The 26,125-nt window shown below is 39.1% G+C and overlaps 1 protein-coding gene across 1 annotated transcript in view; it reads left to right on the forward strand.

The window, feature by feature from the left end:
- The first annotated feature begins 685 nt into the window (after positions 1 to 685).
- The window catches only part of NELL2 (neural EGFL like 2), a 184,210-nt gene continuing 158,770 nt past the window's right edge, over positions 686 to 26,125 (forward strand). Inside the window, exons 1-2 of the mRNA XM_072146843.1 lie at positions 686 to 1,172; positions 1,481 to 1,609. Coding sequence (XP_072002944.1) covers positions 1,112 to 1,172; positions 1,481 to 1,609 — 190 coding nt within the window. The 5' untranslated portion in view covers positions 686 to 1,111. The remainder of the gene's footprint in view (positions 1,173 to 1,480; positions 1,610 to 26,125) is intronic.

The following is a 26,125-nucleotide window of genomic DNA, read 5'->3' on the forward strand; positions in this document are numbered from 1 at the left end:
ACATTTCCTTCCATTTTGCACATCCGTTTTGCATCAATCGGCTTTTCACAGATCATATGATTGATCTGTGTTCTGAGTAGGACATGATCTGTTTTTTAACAGATCGGTTGCACAGAGTATTAAAATAATGGCTGTGAGCACTAATCAATTAAAAATTCTTGGTATAGCCTTAAATCCCTGACATTGTTTCCGATTCTACTATAAACATGCAAGAGTGGTATAAGGCAATTCCCCGAGAAGATGAAATTCAGGGTCTTTGCTGCAGACCGATATGTAATTGCCAGAATCACATTTCTGTGTTGCAGCATGTGAATGGTTAAGGCATGAAGCAGGTTACTGGATGCGAAAAGAAGGATGTGTGAAAGATGAGGCAATATGTGAATGCTGCTGGTAAATCCCCCAGAAAATCAATGTGAGTTATAGGCTGGAGTCCAGATCCACAAACCAAAGGAACTGTTCAAAAAGTGAATGGTAATTGTGGTAGAATTTCCTTGCAGCCTTTCCCTTTTCATGTAGTGAATAGGGGATGTCAGATACTCCCATATATAACAGTAACAGAGCAAGGCTCAGTGAAATCAGGTATTAAAGAATGTTTCACTGCCTTAGGCAAATCCAGCTCAGCTCAGGGATGCCCAGCTCTGCCCATACACTCCTGGAAGTGCCCACCCCCTGTCAATCATTAGAGGACACAACCTGTAAGCACCATGCCAGTATGCAGTGTGCTCTGATCAGCTGCTGCATGGACCAATTGTTCATACCCTGAGAGGAAAGGGGACATATCATCCTGTCCCTGCTCCCCTCCTCCAAATCCCTGGAGTAGCAATTAGAGTGCCCTGCTTCATATGGAATGATCCATTGTCTGTAACAGGTTCAGGCTGACACCAGTGCCTTCTGCTGCTTCTCTGCTCTGGAGGAAAGTCTGGCTGTGTGGGTGCAGGGCACTTATTGGGTTAAGGCAGTGTTCCTCCTCTCTGCTGGGTCTGCCTGCTCAGGAATGATGCGAGCTTTGGGGAATCCAAGTTGCTGGCTCATCTGCTGGCTCCCTGTTTTATGTTAGGAGGGAGCATCTTCATTGAGATCACAGACAGAAGGGATACTATGGACTGATTGTATGCCCATCACCATGGAGTTTATAGTGGGCATAATCTGCATTGTTGTCTGCCTCCAGCCAGGTAAGTGGAACATTATCTGTGATTCTGGTGTGACAAGGGAAGTGCTAGGTATTCGATACAATTCTATATATAGAACACAGGCAGATTATTACAATATATAGTGGAAACATAAGAAGCACAAGTTTTAAAGCCCTCTTAAAGTAGGTCACAGATATAAGATATAGGGTGTGTATGTATGTGTTTTCCCTGTGTTACTAGCAGGTACTGTAAGAATACAGTATATGGCACTTGGGGTTATTGCCGCACAATGTATAATGTATCTCAGTCAGTTTGCTGTGTAATTACTGGCTTTGGTTTTCTTGGGTCAGTTACAGGGTTTGGTGTGGACCCCTCCCTACAGATTGACATCCTAGAGGAGCTCCAGCTGGGGGAGGCCACTCCTGGAGTACAGCAGGTTCAAGGATTTCACAACAGAAGCAAAGCCTTCCTTTTCCAAGGTATTTCTAATGCATTGTGTAAATGGAACCTCCACCTGGTACACATTCAGGGCCTCCGTGTCCTTGTGTGTGCTCAGTACTTGAACTGTCCTTTGTCTGTCCCTTCAGCACATACTAATGCATTGCTTTATTATGATCATTAAGCAGCAGGAGGCTGGGACCTCCTATTCTAAGGGTTATCTTTGCATCTGAGCCCTAGGCATGGTGCAGTCCAACTTGTGTCTAATATTGAATGTACTGCTAAGATGGGAAATACTTTATTGGAAATGCAACACATGTTCTTATGTCAGAATCTTATTAAACCTGTGTCATTAGAGCATAAAAAAGTGTAAAATATAAACGAGAGTATAAATTTAAGTAGGATTCAACCCTTTTGGTTCCAGATAAGTATAGGTTACTATTTGTACTAAAATCATTTCACCTGTATCCATCTGAATTCATAGTAATATTTCATCAGATATTAATCTGTCCAGTAATGACAGCTTTATATTCTCCAACAACTGATTTCTACCAACTTTCCAATTAGACGTTATGTGATTCTCTGCTGAGCTGTGCGGTACAGATCATCCGCCTTAACTACAAGCTTTTCCCACTCAAGTGTCAGTGCTCTTTTGCAACTGCTCGCTTTTTTACTGATTGATGGCCCCTTAATTAATGTACAGCAGGACCGAGGCTGGCAGATGGTTGATTTGAGTCTAGGGAAGCAATGAATAATAAGGCACACTAGCCTGATCAGGGAGATTAATGCTGCTGGGAACCTGTGACTTATGGTAAAAACAAAATTGGTTTGTGAAAGTTGGATGGCTCTATTTTATGTGCATGAGAGATGGGGCGCTCAGGGAACACTGCAGCTCCAGCCTGGGGTTGGTTGAAGACTCATGTTGTAGAATCAAATGACTTTATCTATAACATGAAGTGTATAAGGAAGCGATATACATGTAGTGGATAGCAAATATTGTGAATTTTATGTTTAATCGCATCCAGCCTGCCTATCCAAAAAATAGGTCTTATTCTTTTCACATTTTTCAGTTACTGCTCATCTTCATCTTCTTGTGTCGAAAGCCTTTCCCAAGCTGAAGACAAAATCTATAGAATATATTGGTTTAACTGGTATCGAAACGAAAGCTGTATGTTACAGGCTGTTAATGTAAAAACCCAACTTATCGCACTTCTCTGGATTATGTTTTAGCAATTAAAGACATTTCAGTTTTATAACCGGGCAATAACCATGTCATCCATTGGTTTAGCTTCAAATTCAGTTAAAACAATAAATATATTGAGTTGCCGGAACCGTTTTACATTTTTTTTGCTTTTACTATCTTAAATGAGAGTTGAATGAATGGATCTTTACATTCTAATACAATGTTACATGAAGCAAACCCACCCGAAGATGTAAAATTCATAACATTCTTCTATATCTAATTATTGAAGGTGAATATCATAACTGTTCATAACTGTATCATAACAGAAATAAGGTGGCAGTATTGGTGCCACATGTACAATTCAATAGGATGTTTGGAATATAATAAAATGCATTAAATTTAGAGATAACTTCCCTACTATTCCTCTAAGGCAGTGATGGCGAACCTTTTGAAGACAGAGTGCCCAAGCTACAACCAAAACCCACTTATACGTTGCAAAGTGCCAACATGACAATTTAAGCAGTAACTTATTGATCCCTGCTGTATGACAGGTTTTAATTGTATTGGCCTCCTGAGTTCACCAATACAATAGATAGATGATGGAGAAATGTGGATTGTAGATTCCCTCCAGGGTCCCCTGAAGAGGCAGAATCAGGGGACCCAGAGCAGGAGCAATCCATCTCTATCCACACCTTCTTGCTCCTCCTGTAGTCTTGGCAGCCAAGGACGTCACTTTAAAATAGCACTGAGTATGGCACGTCTTGGGCTGTCTTGTATCACAGGAGAAAGCCTTTAGACCTAGCTGGCAAACTCTGTGTTGGGGTGAAGGCCTGGGTTCCCACAGAAAGGGCTCTGAGTGCCACCTCTGGCACCCGTGCCATAGGTTCGCCACCACTGCTCTAAGGTCAGGGCAAATATCTTGGCATAGGAGGAACCAGTTTAATTATGCTCATATTTAGGATTCATAATACTGTATACAGATTCCACATTTTTGGGTCAATATGTTACCTTATGATGTTATATAATTGTACTTTGAGAATTTTCATAAAGTTTATTAAGAATTTGTGAGTAAAAGTAAATTAAGGCATGGTCCAAGGTAGATAATATTACAAAAGTGTAATACTCCTGGCTGGAGGACTAATACAATGACAGACAAATGGGTATATAAAATGCATACAAAGGTAAAGTGGCTAAAAAAGAGACAGATCAGTAATGGCCTCCAGCCTGAAAGAAGGATAATAAAGATAGCGAAGAACAATAGAGACTGAATCATATGCTCACAGCCAGCACAACCTTATTTTCAAAAAAATATCTAAATATTGCATCCATCAATAAATATTTAATGAAATTGTTACAATTTACAATTGAAGGTTCCTTTTTACACACTACCATCCTCAGAAATCAAATTGATCACTCCATTTTACAAAATTTTACGCCATATGTATATTGTAGATAGCCCCTCCCCCATTCAGGAGCCCCCTCTATTAGCCAGGACATAGAGAATTTGTAGAAAGTATATGTACATACTACACAGTCATAGTATAGTATCATAGTATATAAGGCTTGAAAAAAGACACAAGCCCATCATGTCTAACCATTAAGAATTAAACAAATGTTTTTTCCCCATAACCCGTGATATTTTTTCTCTCCAGAAAGGCATCCAGGCTTCTTTTGAACGTGTACATAGAGTCCGCCATAACAACCTCCTGCGGCAGAGAGTTCCATAGTCTCACTGCTCTTATAGTATAGAACCTTTGTCTATGTTGATGGTAGAATCGGCTTGACTCTAAGCGTAGAGGATGCCCCCTAGTCCTGGTCGCAGGCCTAGGTATAAAAAGATCTTTGGAGATATAATTGTACTGCCCATTCAGGTATTTGTACATTGTAATGGGGTCTCCCCTCAGTCTTCTTTTTTGCTAAACTGAACAATTCCAAATTTTTTAATCTGTCATTGTATTACAATGCCCCCATTCCTCTAATAATCTTGGTTGCTCTCCTCTGCACCAGTTCCAGTTCTACTTTATCCTTTTTATACACTGGTGCCCCAAACTGTACACAATATTCCATGTGTGGTCTGACCAATGATTTGTATAAGGGCAAAACTATGTCCTTATCATTATCTATTCCTCTCTTGATACATCCCATAAGTTTGTTTGCTTTAGCAGCAGCCTCCTGGCTCTAGTCACTAAACTTAAGTTTACCACCGACCAATACCCCCAAGTCTTTTTCAGCTCCAGTTTTACCAAGTAATTGACTATTTAGCACATAATTATACTTTTTGTTTCCATTGCCCAGGTGCATAACTTTACATTTATCTACATTAAACCTCATCATCCATTTCTCTGCCTACTCAAGCTTCCACAAATCCTTCTGTAATGCTAAACTATAGACCTCAGTATTTATTACTTTACACAGCTTGGTATCATCTGCAAATATTGAAACTTGACTGTGCAAACCCACTACAAGGTCATTAATAAAAATATTAAAAAGAAGCGGCCCCAATACTGACCCCTGTGGCACTCCAATGGTAATGTCAACCCAATCTGAGACTGCGCCATTCATGATGGCCTTCTGTTTTCTATCACTAAGCCAATTACTTACCAAAATACACAGATTTTCCCCTAGTCCCAGCAGTCTAATTTTATATACCAACCTTTTATGCGGCACTGTGTCAAATGAAAAGTCCAGATATACAACATCCACAGCGCCCCCCAGCTCCAGTCTGGAACTTACTTCCTCATAGAAGCCAATCAGATTAATCTGGCAGGACCAATCTCTCATAAACCCAGGTCTGTAGTTTCCAGGATTGCTTTTTGATCGTTTTTTTTTGTATATTGGTACCATAAACCGTAAAATAACAGTCTGTCTAGTTAATAGATAGTTAATGCAGAACCCAAGGGTGTATGCCATTTAGACCCGGTGATTTGTCTATCTTAATCATCCAAGCTTCCAGAAGCTGTGGCATTTCATTAATGGCTGACTGCAACTGGCCACTGGAGTTGATCTTTTTTTTATGAAATGGCTTTGTGCGCATAAGTTCTCCCTCTCTGCTCCTTGCAGGTACTACATACTTCACAGTAGAGACCTAACTTAGCATATTGAGGACTGAAACAACTGTAATTATACCAAGTGTCAGAGGGTTGTACCTGGGCTGCAGCAAACAGCCTTGAATGCTCATTAGACAGGCAATATTGACATACAATAAATGTTTGTAACTGGAGGGGGAGCAGATACCCAGGGTTGTTGAGGTGGCATGTGGACATTGTGGTGGACTGTTAATGTAGAGCTTTTATAAGATGACCTACTTGGAAATAAGCCAGCATGTGGTGCACCTGTTATCCATCTACTACCAACATGAAGCTCATTATGGAGAATGTACTGTACAAACCACTTACTGTATAGGTATCTACATTACAACTGAGCCCTAGTCATCTGAATAGAGCAAAATTGCTGGATGAGGCACTTTATGGCAATAGAAAAATCTTCTTCACTTGGACAAAGACCATGATTTACTGTGATCTTACTTAATCTATGCTAACAGGATATTACAAAGAAAACATGAAAATCTTGTCTACTCCTCTCTGCTACAGCTGAACCCTTCATTCCCCTTTATTTGAAATTGCCAACATGTTCTGGTGTTACATGCTGGCTACAAAAAGTAAATCCCATTTACATGGAAAAATAATCAGCATGGAAAATTGGAAAATCTCTAGTTCCAAATCTTGTGGTCCCAGAGGACAACATGTCATTACATATTTACTTTATTTTTATAAAAATCAACAACTGAACCTCACTTCCACTAATTTCATTTCTTTTATTATAAAAATCTATAGTTTGTTATCCCTGTCTGATATCCCCTCAACCTACAAACATAATTAGGTGTCTCAGACTATATTTACTATAACTAGCTACTATACTTACTAGGGTTACTTTACTTACCTTCTGTTGTCGGAAAAATTTATTGCCAGTGGGCAGTTCATTAGTAAATACATTATTGTAGATTCTTAGTTTGTACATTGTGGAAGATAAGACTTGGTAATGGTATTCAGCTGTCACAACGGGGTGTCTAGAATTGACAAGAAAAATCAGAAAAGGCTGAGGTGCCTAGGGCCATTTATGAAAAGTGGACACAGTGTTTGTGTGTGGTATGGGTGCAGCCACTGGCCTTCACAAGATTTTACATAATTTATGAAAGTTTTCTACTGTAAATGATTACTGGATTGGATGCCAGCTGTTGGAAAAGATTTAATTCTATCTGTAAAGACTGGGCAATCTTAATAAGCCACCATTATTCTTGGTAGTACTCTGCTGATTGTTTCTGTTACAGCGGTCTAGTCAATAGCTTGTTGACTGTCTCCTGCCCTGGACTAGGGCACTTTGAGATCTAGGATAATGTTAAAAGAACCTGTCATGCTAATTAACAACCCAAAATAAATCTTTCATTACATACTATGATTAAAAAAAATACCCTTATCCCTAAATGCTTCCTTCAATGGCTACAATGTTAAAAAATCAATTCATAAACTTATATGCAACTCACCTGAGGTGAGTCCAATGATAGTAATGGGGTCCGGTATATCCAGTGATCACTATCCTGCCTCCTTGTACCTTATTGACTGGTCTCACTGCTAGGACATGCTGCCGTGTGGAACATTGATGGAGAGCTCTGTTACATAATTGGGCACTTGTGACCAGGATGATTATTAAAGGTCCTGTTTCATTTGTAATATCTACCCCATGTATGTATCTTATTACATGACATTGGAGAATGCCTCTGTGGAGGAATGTGGAGGCAGAGAAGTCCATGGAAGCATCCTTTAATTTCATGTGATCAGATACATTCATGGGGAAGACATTGAAATGTAACTGGGTAAAGGATCTAAAATGGTCACATGGTGACTGGTCACATTACATGCTGAGAAGAGACATTAAACATGGAGGAGTAGATTGGAGAGGACAGCTGAGCAGGACACCCCTCTGATGTCAGGTAACATAAGATAAAGTAGATTTGTGGGGATGTAAGGGAACAATTTGTAGCTAAAAGAAGGGTATGAGCTAGTTAATACGGTTCTATGGAAATCTGTCTTTAGCTGTATTCGTGAAAATGTAGTGACCTTTAACTGCTGATAAAGGCCTTCAGAGTTACATCTGTGAAATGGGGCTTGATGAGAGTAGTGGATTCTGTAAGCTGTCTGTTTGTGTGTAATGCTGTGAGTGTATTGTGTCCTGTATCAGTTATGCAGGGGCTGGGGGTCCACTATAGCTTATGACCCTCCAGAGGATTCCCTTTCTCCTTTTAGGTTTGGTCTGAACCTGGTGTTCAAGTTCACTCGTCTTGTTAATAATAATAGCACATATCTAAAAAGAAATTGGATTTGTATCTTGAATTGTCGATACAGTTCATTAAAAGCGTGGGAAGCAGACAGTGCTGGATTTCTTAAAACAGGAATGTATTTCTTTCATTTTGTGCCCTGGTGCTATTGTAAAGCGAAATGTAACAGACATACTGCGCAACATCCATTAGTCACATACATCAAAGATGGATAAAATACTACTGTATAGAATTTATTGATTGATGTGACACAAGTTTCACTGCTATCTCATTTCTTTGTCTTAGCACACAATACCAATAATTTTTATTTCTATGGAACATCTTTCATATAACTTTGTGCCATAATTGTCACTACTAGTAATTAGTAATATACCTCAAATGATATTTAAGTTATTTAAGCCAAATGGCCTCATAAAAAGGTATGTGAAAATATGGTGATGGGAAAAAGTATTTACTGCGAAAATGCCTTATTGCATTACAAATGATTAAAGGACAAGTCTGTGCATTTCTAACAAATTCTGACTACAACCAAATCCAGATCTAAAACAGTGGTGGCGAACCTATGGCACGGGTGCCAGAGGTGGCACTCGGAGCCATTTCTGTGGGCACCCAGGCAATAGCCCCAGCACAGAGTTCACCAAACAGGACCAAATACACCAAATCTTCCTGAGTCCCCAGCAGCTTAAGAGATGCTGCTCTCAGCGCTATTTTAAAGTGACACTTCATTGGCTGTTTGGAACCGTGGGAAAAGTGAGAAGATTTTGACAGAAGTGCATTATCTTTGGAGGTCACTCTGCTAGTCCCACTATTCTTCCTCTGCAGAGAGACCCTGGACAGAATCTACAATGAGAGTCTGAATTTTCCCTCCTTCTTTCAACTGTATTGAGGAAGACGAGGAAGAACAGTTCGCAACAAGCTACTGCTTAAAATGCAATGTTGGCACTTCACGTTAAATAAGTGGATTTTGGTTGTAGTTTGGGCACTCAGTCTCCAAAAGGTTCGCCATCACTGTCCTAAAATCTGACCCCTGAATAAATATAAATCTAACAATCCCTAAATACAAATGGACCCTCTTAATACAGACTAGTACACATTGGGGCACATTTACTAAGAGTAGTGCAAACTGCACTAAATGAAGTTTACCTGTGTAGTGTGTACAGGGCACCAAATTCAGGAATGCTAGCACACATTCATCATGAATCTGGCACTCCCTGCACTGCCCCTACAATGTTCACCAACTTTTTATAGGTGCACCTTTAAGATAGGGCTTGTGACACTTCTGTTGGACTTAGCATGATAAATCTGGTGCACGGTCCAACTGAGCTTCGGAACGCCTAGTGCAGCTGCGCCACAAAATGGTTCTGTGCGACACAAATTTAGCATGGACACTTCTTAAATACATGTGCAAGGAGTTTGCACCTAAAGGAATGTACAAAGTCTGACAGAAAGCTGGGGGAAGGCCCTTAGTAAATGTGCTCTATGATTACAGTATTACTTCTGACATTTACATGCAGCTATTCACACCCTTAATGGAAACTTTTACTTTTGACTTTTAGATTCAGAACTTACACAATAGAGTTATTTGACCTTATCTGTGATCGTATCTTCTGCACTAACAATACCTGTGCACATTGTAGTCATTTCTCTCAAATTTTACAACATAAATACGGTAGTAGTGTGCAGAAAATCTTTCAGGGCTTTGGCTGCCATTAGCCTTGCAGACACCCTAAGCACCCATTCTTGTACTTATAAAAAACTAAAATTGGACCCTACCATGATATAAATAAGAGTTAGCAGTACTAGTCTAAAAAAAAAATGGGGGGGATACTCCCCAATCAGATATTTAACTAATAATATTCAGAGTTCAACGTAGCGTTCTATACCATATACCAAAGATTCATAAGACGGATACCTCACCACCAGGGCGAGCAATAATATTGGACATTGACTGTTTAACATCTAACCTATCTGCATATGTTGACCACCACTTACAGGGCCATGTACATGCCTTTCTGGCTTATCTGAAGGATACAAAACAGATTTTGAACATTCAGGGTAATGTAGAATGGAAACCCAAGTAGAGGCGGTCCCCTACTTAAGAACAGTCGACTTACAGGTGACCCATAGTTACAAACGGACCTCTGGATGTTGATTTATTGTACTTTAGTCCTAGGCTACAATGATCAGCTATAGCAGTTATCAGAGGTGTCTGCAATGAAGCTTTATTGTTAATCCTGGTTCCTATGACAATTCAACATTTTTAAAATCCAATTCTCACAGAGATCAAAAAAAAATTGACTGGGGTTATATTATATTATAAAATATACAGTTAAATACAAATTCAACTTAAGAACAAACCTACAGAACCTATCTTGTATGTAACCCAGGGACAGCCTGTATATCATAGGAACATTAGCTGTCACATCACTTTATACTGTTATTTAACCCCTTAACGACTTGGCCTTTTTTAGTTTTTTCACTTCCATTTTTTACACCCCACCTTCAAAAATCTATAACTTTTTTATTTTTCCACATAAAGAGCTCTGTTATGGCTTATTTTCTGCGTAACAAATTAAAACCTCCTGTACAAAAATTTTTTTTTTGATTTTGTCATCTTCTGGCGCTAATAACTTTTTCATACTTTGGTGTACGAAGCTGTGGGTGGTGTCATTTTTTGCGACTTTTGATGGCGTTTTCATTGCTATCATTGTTAGGACTGTGCTACCTTTTGATCACTTTTTATTAATTTTGTTATATTTTCCAAAATGGCAAAAAAATGTCATTTTTGACTTTGGACGCTATTTTCCGTTACGGGGTTAAACGCAGTGAAAAACCGTTATTATATTTTGATAGATCGGACATTTTCGGACGCGGTGATACCTAATGTGTTTATGATTTTTACTGTTTATTAATATTAATATCAGTTCTAGGGAAAGGGGGGTGATTTGAATTTTTAGGTTTTTTTAATATAATTTTTTTTTTAAACTTTTTTTTACTTTTACTTTAACTATTTTTCAGACTCCCTAGGGTACTTTAACCCTAGGTTGTCTGATCGATCCTACCATATACTGCCATACTGCAATATGGCAGTATATGGGGATTTTACTCCTCATTCATTACAATGTGCTGATAGCACATTGTAATGAATAGGTTAAAACGAGACAGCTTCGGGCCTTCGTGAGGCCCGATGCTGTCATGGCAACGGATCACCGCTCCCCGTGACGTCATCGGGGAGCGAAGATCCGCGTCAAGATGGCGGCGCCCATGCGGCGCCATCTTTTTGAAGCCTCCGGCAGCATTGCCGGAGGTGATCGCGGTGAAAGCACCCGCGATCGGTGCTAGCACCGATCGCGGGTGTTACCGGTAAGCCTTTGCTGCAATATGCAGCAAAGACTTACCGGCTATGGAGAGGGCTCGGCCCGCGAGCCCTCTCCATGCACCGGGACCCGGCGCGCGCCGTACTAGTACGGCGCGCGTCGGGAAGGGGTTAAACAAAAAAGGTGTGTGTACCTGTTGAATATTTTTTAAAACAGAAAAAGAGTTTACCTGAGACACAAATGAATTATATCATTGAATATATCACCTTCATATTAGAACATAACTATTTTCTTTATAATGAGGTCTTCTACATACAAACATGGGGTATGGCCATGGAGATCAAGTTCGCACAAAGTTACGCCAATTTGTATGTAACAAAATGGGAGGATGAACAAATATTTTCCAAAGGCTTGCTCACTGAGGACCTGTGAGGACAAAATTATTGAACACTGTCTGTCCTCTTAACCAAAATTTGTGTTCTGTAGGGCCAGAAATTAAGGCAGTATGATTTCCCCTACTGTACAGAACAATAAACCGTATTTTTCAGGCTATAAGGCGCACCATCAATAAATGGGTGAATATAAGGGTGAATGACCAGCAGGTTGCAGACCTGTGCACAATTCAAGGCAGCTGTTGTCTGTAAGTACGGTTCATATATAAGGCACACTGGACTATAAGGCGTACACTGGACTATAAGAGCACAGAGCCATTGTTGACTTAGGTACCTTGGCTCCAAAGGGTTTGAATTGCAAAATTGAACTATTTGCTTTTTAGATGAATATATGCTTGTAATATTGTAAAGTTCATTTAGTGAATAAAAATAAGAATATCATTTTAACCAGGTTGGAAACTGAGATTTCACTGCAATGTATCATCATAATGTATCAATCGAAGGCATTCTAGATACAAAGGATAGAATTGGTTCCATTCAAATATTTATTTATTTTTTACATAATTTAGTTATTTATTTCCATGTAGTGAGAGAAAAGATTCACATACCCTTTGGCTTGTCTTTGGGGTGGATCTGTTCAAGGTAGTGCTTCTACGGCGTCTGGCATAACGAGGAAGTCCAAAATTTTTTTTCAAAAAAGCCGGAGCACATTCAGAATAAAACCCAGATAATTTTATTAGGTATCCATGGTTTTATTAAAATAAGTATATAAATAATAGAGAGTTTTATGTGTTAGCAATTTATAGAGCCCACTTTTTATGGTGGGAAACCACAACAATATGGCTTAAGTTATAAATTACAGAAGTAGCGGCCAGACGAAAGCTTTATCCTGAGGAAGAGAGCTATAGCTCTTGAAAACGCGTTTGGTGCAAACTCTTTTGTCTTACCCCTCTACCTGTACCTATAGTGACGTCATTGGTACTCCCACATTACAGTAAGCTGAAGTCACCAGCCGGGGCTTCAGTGCATTCACCGCCTTTCATTCACTAATTGGATAAGATACACTGAGCACATTCTTAAGTATTGTAGCATCTTTACTTACCTAGCAAGGTGTTTGTCCAACCATTGAGGATTACCCAACCTCATGAGCCGCAGGTTAGTTATATATATGTATGCCAATGTACTATATATCCAATACTACCTATAAAGTGTGTCATATAGCAGTCAGCGCAGGTATTGCTTCATATAGTATATATTTGTAACAGGAAGACATTTTTTCCACTGACTTAGTTATTTATTGGCGTCACTCCACCTACTGCACCAACACATCATACACCTGTACTCATTATTTGCTTTTGGTACTTTGGAGAATATTAGAGTTCAGTTGCAGGTTAGAGCAGAAAATATGACCTGCTGGTGGCCTGGCCTCCCTGCAAAGGTTGAAAAGTGGCCTGGCCTCCCTGACCTCAAAGGGTGAAAAGTGGTGAGTTTTACATTCTGAGCAGGCTAACTGCAAGACACACAGCCGTAAACTTCATATCAAGTTATGAAGTTTTGATGTGTTTTAGCCAGGTATCGGCTACATTTCTGCCTCTATGTTCTTCCGTTGAAGGGTTCTGACCCATCCTTTTGATGGTTCCATGATTTGACCCAGTGGTCAGATGTGTCCAACATAGAGGTTAAAATATCAGACATCATTTGAGGTCTTTTTTTGTCTCACTCATTTTTGGTACTCCCCATGCCTGCACAGTTATTCAAGGAAGCCTCTGCATTCTGACTGGCTTCAATGAGCATGTGCCGTAGGTACGGAGGAAGCGCAATATAGCCCAGGTGTAGTATTCCAACTTCATTGCTGTGTCCAACTGCAGTGATGAGTCAAATATGCCTTATCAGACTGATCTTTAGATAAAAACTATGAAATTATCACAAAATAATATCAGATAACTTGATATCTTTATTCATGACAAACAATACAATAAAAGTATATTTCAAAGGGGAACAATAGAGTACTTAAAGCACACTGTCGATAAGCAATCAATATAAAATCTGTGTGATACCATGTGTAAAGGGAAAAGGTTACAAAATGCAGGTAATACAATACATAATGGGGCAAATTTCTCAAGCTGTCTGAAAGTCAGAATATTTCTAGTTGGCCATGGCAACCAATCACAGCTCCCCTTTAAAATAGTAGTGAGCACTGGTAAAATGAAAGCTGAGCTATGATTGGATACCATGGGCAACTATAAAATATTCTGACTTTCAGACAGCTTGATAAATCTGCCCCAATGAGTCTGCAGTGTTCATGGTGATCATGGAAGTTGGTAACGAAATTTTAACCCCTAGGCGCACCACGACGTTATACTACGTCCCCGGGGCTAGATGCTTAGCGCACCGGGACGTAGTATAACGTCTAGCTTCTGGGACCGGCTCACGAACGGAGCCGGTACCAGAAGCAGCGGCTGTCAGCTGTCTATCACAGCTGACACCGCGCTGTAACACCCGCGATCGGAGCCGGCTCCGATCGCGGGTGTTAACCCCTTACACGCCGCGGTCAAGCATGACCGCGGCGTGTAAGGGTGTTCCTGCTGTGGATCGGATCCCCCGTGCCGCTTACCGGGGGATCCGATCCTCTTCCGGGCAGCTCCGAGGACTGGCATGTGCCCCGGAGCTGCCCGGTCTCCATGGCAGCCAGACCCCTTCCGGGTCTGACTGCAAACTGTCTGAGCATGCGCAAGCTTGCTCAGACAGTTTACACTGCTCTACAATAAAATAGTATTGTAGAGCAGTGTATTGAACTTAAACCAGTGATCAGAGCATCACTGGTTTAAGTTCAAGTATGTATAAGTAAAAAAAAATGCAAAAACAGTTAACACTACACATTATAATAAATAAAAATAAATACATAAAATATAAGCCCCTAAAATGTCACTTTCCCATAAAAAACTTAATAAAGTATAAAAAACATAAAAACACAAAAAAACCCTGCATATTTGGTATTGCCGCGTCCGTAACAATCTGCATAATAAAACAGAATTGTTACTGGACCCGCACGGTAAACGCCGGAGGAAAAAAACGCAAAAAACGTTCCGAAAAAAGATAATTTTTAATTAATACCCTATAAAAAATGCTCTAAAAAGTGATTTTACAAATTTTATGCACTCTAAAATAAGCCCACTAAAAAGAACAACTGTTCTCGCAAAAAATAAGCCCCTAACCAGATTTGTCAGCCAAAAAATAAAAAAATTATGCATATGAAAAGATGGTGATGCTAAAATGAATAAGATTTTCTCCAAATTAGTTTTTATTCAGTACAATTGAATAAAATACACAAAACCCCCACATATTTGGTATCCCTGCGTCCGTAACAATCTGTATAATAAAACAGAATTGTTATTAGATCCGCAAAGTGAACCCCGTAAAAAACAACCTAAAAAAACTCTCTCTGAAAAAGATGATTTTTTATTAATGCCCTTTAAAAATGCTCTAAAAAAAGTGATTTTAAAAAGTTACGCAATCTAAAATAAGACCACTAAAAAGAGCTATCATTCTTGCAAAAAATAAGCCCTTAAACAGATTTGTGAGGTGAAAAATAAAAAAGTTATACATATGAAAGACGGTGATGCTAAAATTAACAACAATTTTGCCAAATTACTTTTTATTCAGTAAAAATGGTAAAAAATAAAAAATATATATAAATGAAGTATTTTCATAATCGTGGCGACCCATAGAATAAAAATAATATACTATTTTTATGGTATGGTTAACGGCCAAATAAAAAACACATAAAAATTTTCCTAAAAATTGATGATTTTCATTTCCTCCACCAACAAAGAGTTAATGAAATCTCACCAATTAGCTGTAGATGCCCCAAAATTACATACCAGAAAAGTGCATCTCATGTGGCAAAAGAAATAAGCCCCTATAGGTCCTCATTAAAAAAAAGAAAAAAATTATAGCCTGTACAATGTGACATAGCAAATCTGATTTGGATGGCGCCTCCTTCCCTTCTATGCCCGGCCGTGCGCCCATACAGAAGTTACCACCACATATAGAGTATCCGTGTACTCGGGAGAAATTGGGTATCAAACTTTGTGGAGCCTTTTTTAATTTAATCCATTTTAAATGTTTAATTTTCCACCCAAAATGAGTGTATTGTGAAAAAATATTACAATTTGCAGACTGCACCTCCATTTTGTTTTAACCCCTATAAAACACGTAAAGGGTTAACAAACTTCTTAAAAGTAGTTTTTCATACGTTGAGGGGTGCAGTTTCCACAATGGGGTAATTTACGAGTCTTGCTATTATTTAGGCCTCTCAGTGTCAATTAGAAGTTGATCAGGTCCATCTAAGTACGGGTTTTGGCGATTTTACAAAAAATGTGAAACATGACACCCAAATTCTGAGCCTCATAACATTCTAGTAAAATATGTGGAATCTTAAAAAACCATGCCAACATAAAGCAGACATTTGGGAAATGTAAGTTATGAATTTATTTGGGTGCTATGACTGTCTGCATCAAAAGTAGAGAATTTAGAACGTTGAAAATAAAGAATTTTTCAAAATTTTTGCCAAATTTTGTTTTTTTTCATAACTAAACGCAAAAGATTTCATCCAAATTTTTAAACTAATTTGAAGTACAATGTGTCACGAGAAAACAATCTCAAAATCCCCTGGATATCTCATAGCGTTCCAAAGCTATAACCACTTATAATGACACAGGTCAGATTTGAAAAATGGGACCGCGTCCTTAAGGCCAAAATAGGCTGTGTCCCCTAGGGGTTAAGCAAGTATACCACCCTGAACAAATGTTACCTGTGCTGTGTAACAACAGTGTGCTGCCCTGGCGTATGTATCAGCCCTGTCAGCCCTTTGAGACCCCTTGGAAAAAGACTGGAAGGGCTGAAAAGTACATCGGGGCGGCACACTGTTGTTGCATAGCAACAAAAAACTGTGTTAATGTCCTTGAGCCCTTAATCTGGCTTTAGCCTTTTTAAGCTCTTTTGTTTTGTTTTTTTTTATTTTACATTACCGTATTTTCCGGACTATAAGGCGCACTTAAAAGCCTTGGATTTCCTTGGAAATCCAAAGTGCGCCTTATAGTCCGGTGCGCCCTATATGAGGGCAGCGGACCCTACTTACATAGGTCCCCGCTACCGGAGACAGCAGATCTCCAGCGGGAACTGCAGACCACGTGGCACGAACAACTTCTGCCGCGTGGTCTGCAGTTCCCGCTGGAGATCTGCTGTCTCCGGTAGCGGGGACCTATGTAAGTATTCCATTCTCCACCTCCCCCTCACCTTCCCCGCTCACCTTCCCCGCGTTCCGCGTCTCTTCTCGGCGTCGCGTCCCGTCGGGTCTCCGCTCCGCCCTCGGACCTCCGCCACGCCCCCGACCCTGCGCCTTATAGTCCGATGCGCCTTATATATGGAATTATCACATATATAAGGCGCATCGGACTGTTGCGCCTTATATTCCGGTGCGCCTAATGGCCCGGACATTACGGTACTCTGCTTGTAAGAAGTGAACATTATCCATGGGTCGTTGCCTGCTACACTATACGGTCCATCTTCACTTCTCCTAAATGAATGCAAAGGGACAGAGCACTGAAGAGTTCATCACCTTAGGTGGAATTTCCAGTTACTGAACCCCAGAACCTATCTATATCAGTTTTCTATGGAATATACAAAGATTCTTATTTGTAGAGCCTTATTTAGCATTCAGTATTGAAGATTGTGAGAAAGGTACTTAATTATATTTTGACATTTTAAGTCCAGTCATGGACATATTGTACTAGCAATTGTATGTATTTTCATACATGTTCATTCCATTATCCCTCCCACACCAACAATCTGTAGATGTACATCCTAAGTAAATGTATATATTTGTGCCCTGGTTACATGGGACAATCAACTCTTGAACTGCAAGAGTTGGCCACTCTTACCTCATGTTTTTTACACATTTGCAATGCGGTGAGTCTTTCATTTGACATGGACATGGTGTCAGCTGGGCTGCAAACAACAGCATGCGCAGGGCCGGCTCCTGGTTTAAGTAGGCCCCTGGGCGACATAGCCTTAGTGGGCCCCTTTTCAGAAAACTGACGTCCCAACACTGGCATTTGTACCAGTGTCTTAAAAAAATTTTTTCAGCACCCGAGTGGGCCCCTCCAGCACCCTTGGGCCCGCCACTTGCCTGGGTAAGCCGGGTACTAGAGTCTGGCCTGAGCGTGCGACCCGTATTTTGATGCCCGCATGCAGACACAGTGGTGTGCATGCAGCCTTAATCTGAGCCTCTTTCTTGTAACATGTAAAAGAAAATAACAAAAAATTAATAAGATTTTTTTATACATATTTTTGAAAAAATTGTAACATTTTGAAGATAAAAGGTTCCCTATGCGAGCATATAGACTGGCAGCATCACCACAATCTATGGCACAGAGGGTAAATGCTAATGCAGGGATTCAATCATTTTGATAGTCTAACACTAAGCATGCTGAGTTTACATCCTGATGAGCTGACATCAATCATTCAGGTCTGGATTGCAAATTCTAGGCGCAGAAAAAGCATTGCGAACATTGTCAATGAAACAAGAAGAATGGCTTCTGCGTGCATAGTTGATTAATTGTTGTCCCAGTTTTGTTTGATTTTCACTAAGTAAATCTTTGACCAAAAACATGATAGAATGTGAGAATTTTAAATACCCCTTTATAGGAGGATAGGTTCGAGGACACTAAGCAATTTGTTCATAGGCATTCACCTGCAACATGATCCCTTTATCATATAAAATAAAATGTAGCTAAAATAAAATGTAGCTAAACTTAAAGGAAATCTACCATTTGCTTTAATGCATTATGAATCAAACATACCATAAAAATGTTGTAGATACACTGATGCAGTAACATATCTTGTTTAATCCCTGAATTGAGTGGTTTGTTGAAAAACCAATTATAAAATTATGATAATGAGGCTCTGTCACTCCTGTGGCTGCAAGGTGCTTCCCCTCTTACTCTAATTATGCACTGCTTCAGAGAATGATGTAATCATTTGTTGTGCCTGACAGGCAGAAGTAATCAATCACTGCACCATTCCCCCAGCTGCTGTGTATCCAGCTCAGGTTGATTATTCCTATCTGGGCAGTTTAGGAAGCTCAGTGTAATGTGCATGTAATCCAGCTTTCCCAAGGTCCTGAATTTTCTAATTGTTTTTTTGAGCAAAACCACTTGGGTCAGGGATTAAACAAGCTATGTTTCTGCATCAGTGTAGCTACAGCATTCTCAAGGTATGTTTGGTTCATAATGCATGAAAACAAATAGTAGATTTCCTTTAAATAAATACATGTACGTGGTTCTTATCAAACCTTATTTGATTGGTGTATTGTTAGGAAAACAATAGTTGTGTTCAGCTACTTGATCTTAAAACCACCTTGTGATTTGGTGCTTTTTGCATTAACAAACAGAATACTAGAATATTGTTAGAATATTTCTCTAATAAAGGGAAACGGACATAAAGCCCTCAACTATCACCAATCTGTTATAAAGGACAGTGATGCACTTCTTTACTCAACTAAATTTAGCATTAAGCAAAACTAGATCTTTAAAATTTGTATACAAATGATCTGTAAACTGGAGGAAGAGTTTCCTCCTGGCTTAATTGATGTCCCATAGACCAAGAGCATCATTAGAAGTCTGGCTGGCAGCTGTTAAAGGTATCTTTTGATGGATGTGACTACATGACAATATGCAGGTCAGTAGAATAGAAACTCTTCTCTGCTTCAATGTCTTCTCACAGCCTCTGTATACAGTGTTTACAGTTCTTTTTCTGTGTCCCAAAATATATAGCAGCAGGTCATCAATGTTATCCTACAACTGGTCTGGATAATAGGTTGGTGACAGCTTTTTTGTTTTTTGGGGATTAACTGAGCAATTTTGTGTCCTTCTCACATTGAAATCCAGATCCTGTATAGGTATTAAAGCTTGACTACTGACATAGACATCTGGATAGCACCATAGGGCCAAAGCCAAGCTGGTTAGGTTACATAATTGGTCCAATGGTAAAAAAAACCCAAACAGCTATTTTAATAATAATATGAGCCAGTGTATATTGGTATAGGAAATAGTTAATGACCCAAATGGGATGATTAAACACCCAATACAAACCATGATAATCTATTACTATATATTTTTTAGAAGTAAGGAAGACAAATGCCGCTCATGTTATATACCGTTCTTATCCATTAGTTTTTCCTCTGGAAGAATATGCTACAAGAAGTTTTCAGCAGAACATGCCATTTCTGTGCCCTGGGACACTTAGTCGATCGTCTCATTAAACCAAAAACATCTGCTGAGAAGGCGATTGCTGAAAACCCAAATAACCCCATGTCTGCAATATGTAAATAGGTTTTATGGATATAATACTATTATGGTTCATCTCTATGCCGGGAAGGAGGAGTAATGACACTCTACATCAAATACGATGTTGTAAAACCTGTATAATTATTATTAAATATACCTAGAGGTTTCCATTTTCCTATTCATTACTATGACAATCTGTGGATGTAAATGCATTGCCTGTGGGACATCCAAGAGCATCAGACAACAACTCCTTGTTATATATAGAAAATGTTACATTTTGCATAATGAAGTGATTATCGTTACTGAACCTGACTTAATTGTTGGGTGGGTGGAAACACAATTCCTTGTAACATTTCTGGATACATTTTTTTCAACGTGCTGGTGTTATGAAGGAGCCAAGTGAAAACATTTTATCTTTACTGTGACTCCTTAAATGCTGCAGGAAAACTAATACAGTCATGTTAATAACACAATTGATCCCAGTTTTATCCACTATGGGGGTCATTTACTAAGGGCCTGAATCACTTTTTTTGTCGGGTTTCCCGAATTTTTCCGATTTGCGCCGAATTGCCCCAGGTTTATGGCGTACGCAATCGGATTGTGGCCGCAATCGGATTAGGGGCGTGGCCACCGGAAAACCCAACGGATTCGGAAAAACCGTAGTATTTAAAAAAAAAAAGTGTCGCTTGACATGCCCTTACCTGCGCCCAGCAACAGATGAACTCCGACGGACTTGAGCGCAGCAGCGACACCTGGTGGACATCGAGCGCACTACCTTAGTGAATCGCCGGAAGACCCAAATCCTCGACGGAGAACGCGCTGCTGGATCGCGACAGGACCGGGTAAGTGAATGTGCCCCAATGTCTTGCTTAGCTGGGTCTCCATTCATGCAGTAAGGTCTATGGTATAGCTACTCCCTTGCATGCTACCATTTATAATGAATGCATAGCACTTGCATATGAATTGCATTGTAGACTTTATAAAATGTACTCAAAGTGTCGTAAACCAGCTGCGTTTACAGGGTTCGTATAATGTCAACTGACCCACAGGAGCTATTTAAAACCCAATGCAATATTTATACGTATATTTAAACAAGTGCCTAAGATATCGCAGTTAAACTTGGCAGAACAGAGCTTCACAAATGTCAGTAATCCTAGAAACAAAATTGTGGCAGGTGCACCAATTACTAAAGCAAAATGATGGATTATATGTCCCTTGAGCACAAATTGAAACGTGAAGATCTTTCTGTAGACAGCAGTGGCAAAGCTTTAGGGAAAGTAGTTAATGCAGAAAAAAAATCTGTCAATCACAAACCAGTTATGTGCCTGATTGATGCAGAACAGGCGATTTTATTCACTCATATTCTTATATAAACCATTAATTACAGTCTGCATACTTCCATCAGTAGTTTAGTATAGTTCACTGCAAAGACTACGCTGTACACTTGTATAGATGCCAAGGAAAGTAAGACAGATCAGTAAAGCCTTCCTTAGTGTAAAGCAGAACCCAAATATATCAGGAAGAATCTTCTTAAGACAGCAGGGTAGAAGGACATCGAATGGAATGATCAAATGGTATCTACCTCATTATAATAGCTCCTGCAGGGAAAAGAAGTTATTAAGCATCACCCCCACTATTTTAGGATTATTAGTAGCACCTTATTCAACATATCTAATAAAAACATGCATGCATTGGCTGGTTAAAGCAAAGTTTTTTTTTCTAGAGATTCAAACTTCAAAGATAACTTCATAGCTCCCTTATGAAGTATATGTTGCATTCTAGCTAGATACCGGGTACATTACCTGAATATGGGGAATGGGATGAATGCCCATCTGGGTCCCAGTCTATTTGTAGCCTTCATAGAAGAACTCCCAAGGAAAGCATAGAAGCCGGGTTTTTTTAGTATCCAAATGTACTGGGGCAGATCCAATGGCAACAGTATCATTGCTATATGATTTTCTATTAAGGAATTCTAACTCATCATAGGTTTTGAAGGATCATTGATTTTACCTAGTTGGGAAGAGTCCTAGCACCCTTCCAGGGGAAGTACGGGTATGTCCAACATAGAAGTTAACACATCAGGAGTTATGGTGGGTATTTGTTGTTTTTTTGGTTGATATATATATTTCCCTACTTGGGTTGTTCTTTTATCTTGATCAGGAGTCCACAAATCTGTATTTTTGGTCTATATGCACGCTACCTGGGCTAGCTTTAGGCCCAATATAATACCATTATGGACCTGGTTTACGAGAGCTGCAGTTCTGCCAGCTGCCCAAGTTCTTTTTTATTGCGTCTAGTGAAAGGGGTTTTTTAGAAAGTGTTGAGCCATGCAGGAGGTTGCCCACTGATGGGTCTGTCAATGAAAATGATAGTTAACTGACCCTGCTTACCCCTAGGGAGTGCAGAAAGCCACTTGTTTGCTTTGTCTGGTTACATTACTGTGCCATCTATCACTACAGAAATCTGTAGTAATAGATTAAAACAACTGTCTTAAATCACTTCATCCATATTTATCATGTTTTTAGACACATTCATGACTGATATGACAAAAGACTTGTGGCCTTGAAAAAAGTTGGTGGTCTAAATTGTACCAAAAGAGCACTGAAATTTGCCATATATTTCTGCAAATAGGATGTGTAAAGTCAAATCTTTTTTTAGTTGGATATTCTGAATTTCTCCCTGGAATACTTGGTCATTATTCATTATCTTTTACTTTGCACAAAATATGATATATTTCTTTCATACCCATAGTGGCACTTGACCTAGAACACTCCTTTATCTAACTTCCTTTTATTTCTGCTTTTGTAACTATTTTAATCTGAATGTATAACCCTTAAAAATATTGTGTCGACCTTAAAATCCAGAATACAAATAGATTGCATTAATGCTTACACGAAGTGCATTAAGTTTAATTATGTGGCATTTATAAGTTTAATTTTGGGAAATGCAGAAACATAACTCTACAAAGTGTTTAATACAAAAGAATAACCAAGAATAATTGAACACAAGAAAAGGTGGAGAATGCCAATATCGTTTAACAAGGGCTGCCTTACAATAAATACCTGTGACCAGCATCAATCACAGACATTGGGTCCCCCATTTAAACGGAGCAGCTGCTGGGCATGCTGCCATTTCATTCTAAGGCTAGTTGTATACGGGCCTCAAACAACAGATTCATGGTCTATTTCTGTGATCTGTGTGTCATCAATATGTAATCCGTTTATGAGATATTGGTCTGCAAAACGGTCTGTGTGGCATCCATATGGCATCTGTTACTTGCAGATCTACAAAATAAACAGGAAGAATGGCAAATGATGTTGTGAGGATTGGTACTAGCCGATACCTGGGACTGGAGTCTAAGTGGCACCTGGTCTTTACCAGAGCCCAATGCAAAGAGGGATGGTCTTGCTGCGGCGGAATAGCACCAGGTCGTCCCACAGGTGCAACTAGCCCGCGGTGGCAGCCAAGGTAGCAATACAGGAAGGCACTGTATGCACAAATGTGTGCTGGCCATTTAAATCTCTGAGCACCGCCGCGCGTGACCTGGAGAGCGGGGACGCGTGCAGGTCCTAGTCTGGATGGGAGCGGGAGCCTGGAGAGGCTCATTGCCGGAGAAGCTCCGTGACATGGATCACTGGGGTGCCCGTGAAAAGCAGGAGAAGTGCGGGGGGAACTGTCCCTTTCCTGTTGTAAGCTATTGAAGGGTCACACTATTGTGTTATATAGCAACAAATATGGACCTTATGTGCATGACACCTGTGTATTTTTCAACATATTTCTCATGTTCGCATAGTCTTCTATGGGAAGGCACAGGCTTTAAACATGAGCAGGAATAGGACCTGTTTTGAGTTTTTCAACAGTTTCCTCATGAATCAGTGAAGGACATGTTCATGTGTATGGGTCCTCTGAAATAAATGTGTCAGTATGTCATCCACAAAAAAACTAATGGATGCACATGGACGGAAAAATTTGTGTGCATGTAGCCTTAGAAAGACGAAGATAGTGGAGCATTTTACTCAACTACTGTATCTCCATGTGTCCTTTGGGCTGAGGCAAGGTCTGTGATATACTTGTCTATCTAATCTAAGGGTTATAAATATTGTTTGCTTATAGAAATGAGTGCTTATAATATGTTGCATATTCAAGATTAAATGAGTTATCTTCCACTATAAGGGCATATGTATTTCATAGAGGGGACTGACCTAGATAACAGTAGTTCTCCCTTCTGGGAAATCCAAATTGACGACAGAGGGCGTTCCTGAGGGAAGTTGGTGTTATCATCGTGTTCTTCCAATCTAAAAAATTGAAGGAGACTTGATAACGCAGCAGCACATTCATCCGGAGTTGTCGCCACCAAACTACATGAATTACGTCAGAATTGCTGCCGAACCCCCCGTATTCACCCGATCTGGCCCCCTGCAAATTTTTCTTGTTCCCTAAGATGAAGAAATGGCCCGACGGGAAAAACATTTAGCTCAAATGAGGAAGTCATCACTAAGACAGAGGCGTATTTATTGAACCGACCTCGTATATAATATGTGTATATATATATATATATATATATATATATATATATATGTGTGTGTGTATATACTGTGTGTATATATATATATATATATTACACACACTATGTATATATATCTATATCTCTTAAGAAATGTTTCCAATATGTTACACATTCCATCCCCTGATCACATATTATTATGTACTTGTAGGTTCATTTACTTTGTCCCATTGCTTCTATTTTTGTAGGGGTATTACCACTACATGCAATCTGATGGTGTCTGCACAAAAGTTTCTGCATAACTTTAGCTTCTTGTCTTTATAACTAGCTATTTATACATCAGTACAGGATGTCACAAATAACAAAGAAATACAACCATCTCTCTGAAATTTCTCCTACTCTGGGCTTATGTTTTGCACTAGCATTTCACAGACTTTGTTACTGATACTCAGTAATGTTTGTAAAATCTTCATACATATGAATGAATGTATCACTCCGTGACATTTGACATTTAGATATGAAAGACTGATTTCCCATGATAAATTCTGACATTGATCAATGCAACTGCTGTTGCTGTTTTCACTAAATTTGTTTCAGCAATGTAATGATCAATACATTTTCAGGTTAATCAGAACATTTAGTAAGTAAGTGAAAGGACATATAAAGTTAGTTTGGTGCATTTCATGGCTTGGACATTGCCAGTGTCATAAAAAAATTAATAAAAGCTGTACGTTTGATGGCTTTTTCCTCTATTGAAAGATGAAAATTTGTTAATCTAATACATTTCAATAAAGTTGCTCTATTAACATTATATTTTTCTCATCATAACCTATTTATTTCAAAAGTCATTTACCAAATGCCTTATGTGTATGGATACAATGTGAAAATGGTAATGGCTGCAATGACAGCCAATTATCAGCTTCTTAGTCCTGTTATTCAAATGTGTCAAGTCATTTCATTTTGTAATGATATAAAGCTTTAACAAATCCAAGTCCATTTTGAGAATGTTTTTCATGGCATACTATACTTAAAGTACTGTAGGTTAAGTGTACTCTAGTTTAAGTACTGTAAGTTTTAGTGATATGTTTTGCATTTATTTATGAAAAAAATACATCTGGAAAATTCTACATTTTCTAAAATCTAGCCACCCAAAATGCCAAAATCTACTTTTTGAAGAATCGGGTCAGTTGTGAATTTGAGAATCTTTATATAAAAGATTTCAATAAAGTAGCCCATTTTAGAAATGGCACCCGTCAAAATTGGTAAAACAGGCACCATCCTTAATTCATCATTCGGAAAATGCGTGCTTAAACTTTATAACTCAGTGCTAATTTGGGTATGACCATGACCAAGAACTGAATGTGTATGTCTTCTTTTATGGAGAAGTATCATGTCTTTTGAATAGATTAAATAAAAGATACAACTTTTATGGAATATGGAGTGATGAAAGATCAGTTTTACTCTTCTCTCATTCTTATATT

This window comes from Engystomops pustulosus, chromosome 4 (genome assembly GCF_040894005.1).
Source record: "Engystomops pustulosus chromosome 4, aEngPut4.maternal, whole genome shotgun sequence".
Lineage (NCBI taxonomy): Eukaryota > Metazoa > Chordata > Amphibia > Anura > Leptodactylidae > Engystomops > Engystomops pustulosus.